At 18.1% G+C, this 8,498-nt stretch overlaps 2 protein-coding genes across 2 annotated transcripts; both read left to right on the top strand.

The window, feature by feature from the left end:
• Positions 1-2,652: 2,652 nt before the first annotated feature.
• On the top strand, positions 2,653-3,489 carry PmUG01_00049500 (fam-m protein; the record flags this gene model as incomplete). The annotated part of the gene is made up of 2 exons (XM_029003999.1): positions 2,653-2,739; positions 2,869-3,489. The coding sequence occupies 2 exons, from the start codon at positions 2,653-2,655 to the stop codon at positions 3,487-3,489; spliced, it is 708 nt and encodes a 235-aa protein (XP_028859028.1).
• A 2,333-nt stretch (positions 3,490-5,822) lies between these two features.
• PmUG01_00049600 (fam-l protein) lies at positions 5,823-6,809 on the top strand (the record flags this gene model as incomplete). The annotated part of the gene is made up of 2 exons (XM_029004010.1): positions 5,823-5,912; positions 6,039-6,809. 2 exons carry the CDS (start codon positions 5,823-5,825, stop codon positions 6,807-6,809), a joined length of 861 nt encoding a protein of 286 aa, XP_028859029.1.
• Positions 6,810-8,498: the final 1,689 nt, after the last annotated feature.

Here is an 8,498-nt window from a genome sequence, read left to right on the forward strand (position 1 = left end):
ATATAATAATTACGCTAATTTAAGAAAATATATTTATTCTATAATTAATAATTTTCTATTATATGCTTAATGATAATGTTTTCAAAAAAAAATTTCCAATATATAAACAAAATTAATTTTGCAGCCTAGATAGTGTACTTATGTATATTGGCGAACAAAGTAAAAAAATATACATTATTTACGAAAAATTTAATATTTCTATATTATTATTATTATTATCGTACCATATTTTTATGAATTAAGTTAGTATTCTTATTTATAATTTATATATTTATTTTGCTAAACAAAAATGCGAAATTGATATTATCAAATATTCGTAATAAAAATATGTGATTTATATGAAAAAATTTTAAGTGCAAACGTCTTATTTAAGCTTGTATTATAGTAATCATAGTATTATTTAATTTAATAAATAAAATCTGACTTAATACAACTTAATTCAGATAGTGAAATAATTTATATATTTAACGACAATGTTTTTTGTTTTTTTATGTTTGTATGGGGTTGTAAAATTATTTGAAAATGTTTATAATATATTATATATAATTTTTTTCTTAATTTATTGTAAAGAAATACATATTTCGTTTTTTTTTTGTTTTGTTTTAAATGTAATTTCTATAATAATCAATATTAATCAAATAGCAAATGAAAATAAATTAATTAGAAAAATGTGTGTTTTGTAACTTATTTCATGTAATATTATATTTTGTATTTTTATGCATGATATCTAAACACATTTTATTAATTTTTGATTTTAAAAATAAATGTTTAATAGCGCATTAAATATTATAGAATTGATAAAGATTTATAATTAAATAAAGGTATATATTTTGATAAATTATTATTATATTTTAATTTATATAAATATTGTACATAAATCTAATTTATTTATATGTATTATATATATAAAATAAAAAAATACATGATAATGAAAAACTAATATACTTTCTTATTTTGGAAAATATTAAATGAATACATCTTTAAACGAATATTAATCTGAAATTAAATTTTAACTTACATGAATTATACCTGTTCCTCTATCTTAGACTATGTCTGTCTTAGCAAAAATGTATAATATATATATATATATATATAATGAAGTTCAGTCAATCTACTAATGATATATAAGTTAATTTTAAGAATAAATGAATTTGATTGAATAACGTCATTCTATAGAGATTTACATTTATGCATTTTTGATATTTTTCACTTATTCTTTATATGCTATTTTACTCCAAAAGTATCATGATATTAAATATTTGTAAAAATATAAGGTGCTTATATTAATGATTATTAATTAATAGAATACTGCAATCCGCTTTTTTATAGAACGATCATATGTAAAAGAAAATCCATGTTATACGTGTAATTCAATTAGTAAAAGTATTATTATATTCATATTAATGCTCTAAGATCTAATATATTTTAATTAGAGTATTAAGATTTATTCTGTACAAAAGAATTAATTATATAAGTACTGATTATATATATTATGTTGCAAATAATTTGTAAGCTTTTAAAGTGATTAAGTTCTAGTTTTTGCATACTTTCTATGCTTATAAGATAAAATTTAACACTACAGTTTAGATTAATTTTTGATTTCTTAATATCACGATATGTGTATTTGAATATTATTGTCTTAAATAATGATCGAAATTCTGTATTTTTTTTTTCTTGCTAAAATATAGTTTGATCTAGAGCAAGTGAAAATAATATTTGCAAATATGAAAAAAAAACTGATGTAGTTACTAATAATAATTTTAATATCTTTTTAATTTTTTTTTATTATATTAGCATTTCTTGGACATATATATATTTTAAGACTATGAATCAGAAAATATATTTCATGTAAAAATATTGAGCAGAATTAAAATTAGATAACAACTATAGTTTAAAATTGTTATGATACTAATATAAAAATTGAGGTAATATTAATTTTAAAATTAAAATCGTTTCATATATTATGAAGCATATTATAGATATGATTATTTAAGTATATTATGGATTATAAAAAAATAGAACTAGCATGATTAATATAACACAAATAATTGTTAAAAAAATTAGATCTTCTAATTTTTTATAATTATTATTATATTATTAAAATATATATTTTCTTTTATAAATAATAGGCATATTACATTTATACAATATTTATTTAATTAGAAATATTTATAGGAAATTATTATTAATTTTTCAAATAATTTCTTAATATATGGAAGGATACGTTATCTCTATTCTAAATATTCTATATACTATATAAACTTAATATAAAGGAATATCATGAACTAAAAAATATATCTTTTTTTTTTATGATAAGCGTTAATAAACTAAAAATTTTATATATCTACTATATTAAACAATTAATATATATATGATATATATTTATGAATGAATTCAAAATTATTTTATTTTAACGCAAATTAGTTTTTTAAAAATATAATTAAGATAAATAATCTATAATATATATTTAAAGTTATTTTTCCTGATTTCTGTTGTAAATACATTACAATCATATACATTTAATTACATTTTTACAAAAAAATAATACAAAAAATTAGAAAAATAGATATTGTACCTTTATCGTTAAATGTATATCATATTAATATTAATTTTATGCTTACTATGTATATTACAACATAAAAAATCTATACAATGGAACAAAATATTAAATTAATTTTATATGTCAAAATTGCTGCTTTTATCCTATTAACGTGGATATGCCATTTTAACAATTATAAGGTATTATAATATTATTTAAGAATATTTTTTATTATTAATATTTCTATTATTGTTTTTTTATAAATACTCTTTTTTGGTGAGGCACATTATTTGTTATTTTAAATTATAATTATTTACTTAATTTTTTAGCTTTCTTTTAACAAATATTTTGATGAGGATTACAACATTGGTAGAAAAATATATATAAGAAATTCTAGATTATTAGCAAAAACTAAGCAAGAATTGAATTTAAATGGTTTAAGCTTGAAAAAAGATAAACCAATTAGTGCAAAGCGGGAAAAAGGAAATAACAAAAAATCGAATAGAAAATCATTAAATAATGCCAGATACTATACAGAAGTTGTGGATTATAATAATAGCATGTTTGATGGAAAACATTTCCATTTTGAAAAAAAATGGATTAAGAAAAAAGATTATGATACTTTTGCTGAAAAAAATAGGAGAATTTATGATATAGTTTTAAAAAAAACAATGTTTAGAAGTTACGGATTTGGAGTTGCTCTATTTTTTTTTTTATTCATCTTGGGAATAGGATATGCCTTATTAGAAGGATTTAAATTGCTTGAATCTGCAGGAGAAAATTTCATAAAGTTATTTTCTGAGGAAATGGCTAAAACAGCAGGACCCTATGTTTTTCCTATATTATTTGGCGTACTTACTGTTGTATTGTCTATCATTATTATAACTGTGATTCCTAAGATTCTAAAAAATAATGAAAAATATATAAAAATTAAGTTGATTTCTGAGTAAAAGAATAACAGGAATAATTTTTATCTCTAACAATTTATTTAATATTATTATAACTGTAATACTTTTGGTGATTTACTAAGAAAGGATAGGTGTAATAGTTTATGTTTTATAAAGGAATCAGCATATATGTGATTTTTTTGATACTCAATAGTATAAAAATATGTTATTAATTGTTTGTGAATTTGATTTTATTAATATTTAAAAATGGGCGTTTTAAAGTATACTTCACTTTAATTATATATAATGGGCTAATATATATATTTATGTGTAAAAACAATTTTTTAGAAAAGCATATTTTCTTACGTTAAAATTCTTATACATAATATACGAATTCATATAATATTAAAAAAATTGTCTATCAGTATATATTTGATCTATATGAAATGATACTTTTTATTTTTTATCTTGTTCTAGTAAAAGTTGAATATTTTACCATGTTATCCATAAAATTTATTATTAGTTTTTAATTAAAAATAAATGTGTATCATTTATTATTTAATGAGGAGAAGTACATTTATTTTGTTGCATTTATCTGTATATATATATTTTTTGGGCCAAAGAAAACACTTTTACTTATTATATAAAATATATGTTATGAGTAATATGTTATAGGACATAATTATTGAAAAAAGTTATATAATATACTTTTAATTTTGTTTGCATTATAAAAATTTAAATTTATCTAGAATTAAATATATTATTATTATATATAGATTATTTATAATTTCTTACTAACTTAATGATTTTATATTTTTACAATTAAATGAACAGTTAAAAACCCATATTATTTTATTATTGTGCTTAGTTTTGGTGTTAATTCAATATTACAAAAATGAATTAAACATATAATATAATTAAATATGTAAATAAATAAATTACGTATTTTTGTTATTTTTTATTATATATAAAATGTTAATGTTCTTTCAATATACACTATAATACATATAATTTATGTCGAGAAATACTAAATTTTTCACGTTTATAATGAACATTTTCCAGTTAATATTATAAATGAAGAAGCATTTGTTTTTTATATATAATTCATAAATACAGCTTTAGATGTAGTATTAGTGTTTTTCGTATTTCTAGTGTATATTTTTTATTTATTAGTGTAATTTTATTTTTAGCTGCAATTGTATGTACTATTTAATTAGTTTTGTGTATTGTTATACTGTTCTGTTAAATAAGAGAATATTTACAGTATCCGTTTTATTATTACCCTTACATACATAGTAGACAATTTTATTCAATTTTATAAAAATTACTTGAATATTTATGATACATTAAATTAATAAGTAAAAAAAGTATGAATTTTTATTAGGATAGAAATTGAGAGATAAATTAATGTTCCAATTTTATTATAATAATAAGAACTTTAATGGATGTATTTCCTTATATTTTATTTATTTTGTTATTATTTCTTTTTATCGTATTTCTTCTAAATTTTTATATTCATTTAAAATAAAAATTTAAATAGAAGAATTTAAGAAAATTTTAATTACATAAAAATATATGTATTGAATGTAATTAAAAATTATAATATTCAAAAATAATTGTACAAAGATAAAATCCTGTAATTTATTTGCCTTAAAAATATAAATTGTTTTGTAGATTTGGTCGTACCATTTAAATGCAAATTGTTAAATATATTATATACCATATATAATGTTAGTATTATAGATATGATATGATAAAATATTGTACAAAATGTAGCATTCTATATTTAACATTAGAACTATTATAATAATTTACATTTTATTTGAAATCATATATTTTTCAAGAATACAATATTTATAAAAATTAACATTATTAATAGAAAAATATTGTTGAAATTAATTATTATTTTCCTAATATATGGAACAAAGTATTTTCTATATTCTATACTATCTATAGTCTATATATTCTTAAACATATGCATTCTATGTTCTAACTAAAATATATATTCAGAAATATTAAGATATATTATATTCTATTTTCATTTCATTTTTAAAAAATTTAGATAAAAAGAATAATATAACCATTATACCGAAATTATATGTTTTTTCGAATATTTATAAAACAGTTCAAATTATTTTATTTTAATTGTATTATTTTCTAAAAAATAAAACTAAGATAAAAATTTTATAATATATTTAAAAATTATTTTTATTAATCTCTGTTCTAAAAGGCATTCTAACTATATACGTTTTATTGATTCTTCACCAAGAAAAAAAAAATAATGATAAAAATAAAAATTTAAGTAAATAATTATAGTATGTTTTATCATTAATGAATATTATATTATTTTTAATATAGTCTTTACTGAATATATTACAATATAAAAATAATATAAGATGGAACGAAAAATTATGTTACTTTTATTTATTAAAATTTATGCGTTAATAATACTTTTATCCTGGGCATTTCATTTTAAGAATGATGTAGTATGAAATTATTATTTGAGAATATTTGTATTATTAGAATTTATAATAATTAATTTTTATTAATATGTTTTTTTAGATTAAAATATACTATTCTTTAAATAAGAAATATTTACTTTGTTTTTTTAGAGTATATTTATAAAATTTCAGTATGAAAACTACAACCTTGGTAAAAAATTGGAAGATAGGAGATATAGGACACTAGCAAAATATAAACAGGATATGTATGTACATAATACATATTTAAAAGAAGATATAAAAAATTATGTATCAAACGAAAAAAAAGATGTAACTGATATTGAAAAAAAGGTAACAACAAAAAAAGAAAAGTTAAATACAGTGTCATCAACGACTGAAAGAGGCCATAAACAATATATAAAAAATAAATCGTGTATGTTTGAAACAAGAAAATATTCTCATATGGAAAAAAAAATATTCAAAGAACTTGATTACATAGATTTTCTTAACAACAACAAAACAATTAGTAATAAAATTTTCAGAAAATTGGTTTTAAAAAAATACAGAGTACGATTCGTTTTACCTTTATTCTTTGTCTTATGTTTATTAGCCTCAATAATATTAGATTTTTCTTATGGCGTAGGACTTATTCGGGGTTTTATTGAATTATTGAAACACCCTTTTGTTGGTTGGTTGAGTCCATTGCATAAAGCTTTAAAGGAATCCCCATTAAGTTTTCTGTTCGAATCCCTTAAAGGATTGGATAGGACCAAAAAGAAATTAGAAGATAGTGGTGTCCATAAATATTATGTAACAAGTTTTTTGTTTTATATGATATATTTAATACCTTTCTTAATATTAACTTTCACCCTAATATTTATGGTTGTTTATTACCATAAAAAAGTTAAAAAATATCAAAAAATTAAGTTTAGAAAAAGGTAAAACATATCTTTAGTAATATGTTTCTTTATTTAAAGACGTCTTTAATGTGAAATAATATGCATGTAATAACTTATTCTATGTTTAATAGACATACTCAGTGTTGCTTAAATTTTATACATGTTTACATATATACCTATCTTATTTGATATACATCTGTTAAAAAGTATGTTCTTAGTTTTTTTGTGAAATTAAAAGTTTTAATATTTTAAATTGTATATAATGAAATATTTTCTGTCTTTAATTAAACGTTACAACATATTATATATATTTGTGCATTGAACAGATTTCTATAAAAGATATATTTTTCTGCATTAAAATTTCTATATAATAGAATAATTCAGATAATTTAATTGAAGTTATATGTTAATTTATATATGAACTATAAGAAATGATACTGATTGTTTTTCACAAAGTTTCAGTCTAATATTATTATTTGATAACACAATTAAAAAGATGAATTATTATTTTTAAATAAGTAATGAATGTACCTGATTTCGTGTTTATTGAAATGATGTATATGTGCTTGTTATATTAATATATATAAATGTATGTTCATTCAAAAAATATTAATATATACATTGTGAAATAAGTCGTCTCTGAAGTGTTTTAAAGAATATATTTATTGTAATACTTTATTAAAAGACTTATTTGTTTTCACGTAATATAAAAGGGAAAATATATATATGTAATATAATAATATTTCCATAAATATGCTTTAACCATCATATATTTATATCTTAAGAATTAAATTCATTCATTATTTTATTATTGTTTTTAATTTTGGTGATAATTAAATTTTGAAAACTATAATTACATATATACAATACTGAAAAAATATATATAGCTATATTTATTTTTATTTTTTTTATTATTATAGTATGAATGTAAAGAAAAGAATAAAATTCTGTATTAATGTAAGATATATTGAAATACTTTTCGTCTTTGATTATTCTTGTTCTATAACTATAGACTTCTAAAAATGTATTGTATATGTATATAAATGTAAAAATATACATTAAGTTTAATAAAATTAAGTGTATTCTTGTTTTCAATAATATAATTATTTTTAGAAATATATTTATACATGTGTTCTATGTTTTACGAGTTTTCATAAGTGCATTATATAAATAGTTAAAATTATTTCAAAGGTGCAGAGAAATATGTACTGTTTATATTAACAGTTAGTAAATTCTTCAAAATAATATGGATAATTTTGTATACAAAGAAAAAATGAAAAATAGAATTGTTTTTTTATAGATGATATATAAATAGTTAATATTTTTTTATTTCTTACATAAATATTAATAAGGTGTATTTAATGAGTTATTCTATGTTTGTTTGTTTTTTTTTTAGAGCATTTAATTAATTACGTATAAAGTACAGAATTTCCCATTGAATCATTTTTCCAGATAGTTGCATTTTGCACATTTGATTTTGTACAGATTTAGAGAAAAATTATAATGTAATGTTAATATATGTTTTAATTATCTCACTCACACAATCTTTAAAAAGTATTGTTTAGTCAATTAAATAACATATAAAATGTATTTATTTAAATAATATTCTAAGGAACTATAAAAAATTATATTAAAATAAATGAAAATTTATGAATAGTGAAAGTAAAAATATGGCTAACAGGCATATTAATAAATAATATTTATATATATTTTCTTTATAATATTGAATATT

Source organism: Plasmodium malariae, assembly GCF_900090045.1.
Source record: "Plasmodium malariae genome assembly, contig: PmUG01_00_26, whole genome shotgun sequence".
NCBI lineage: Eukaryota > Apicomplexa > Aconoidasida > Haemosporida > Plasmodiidae > Plasmodium > Plasmodium malariae.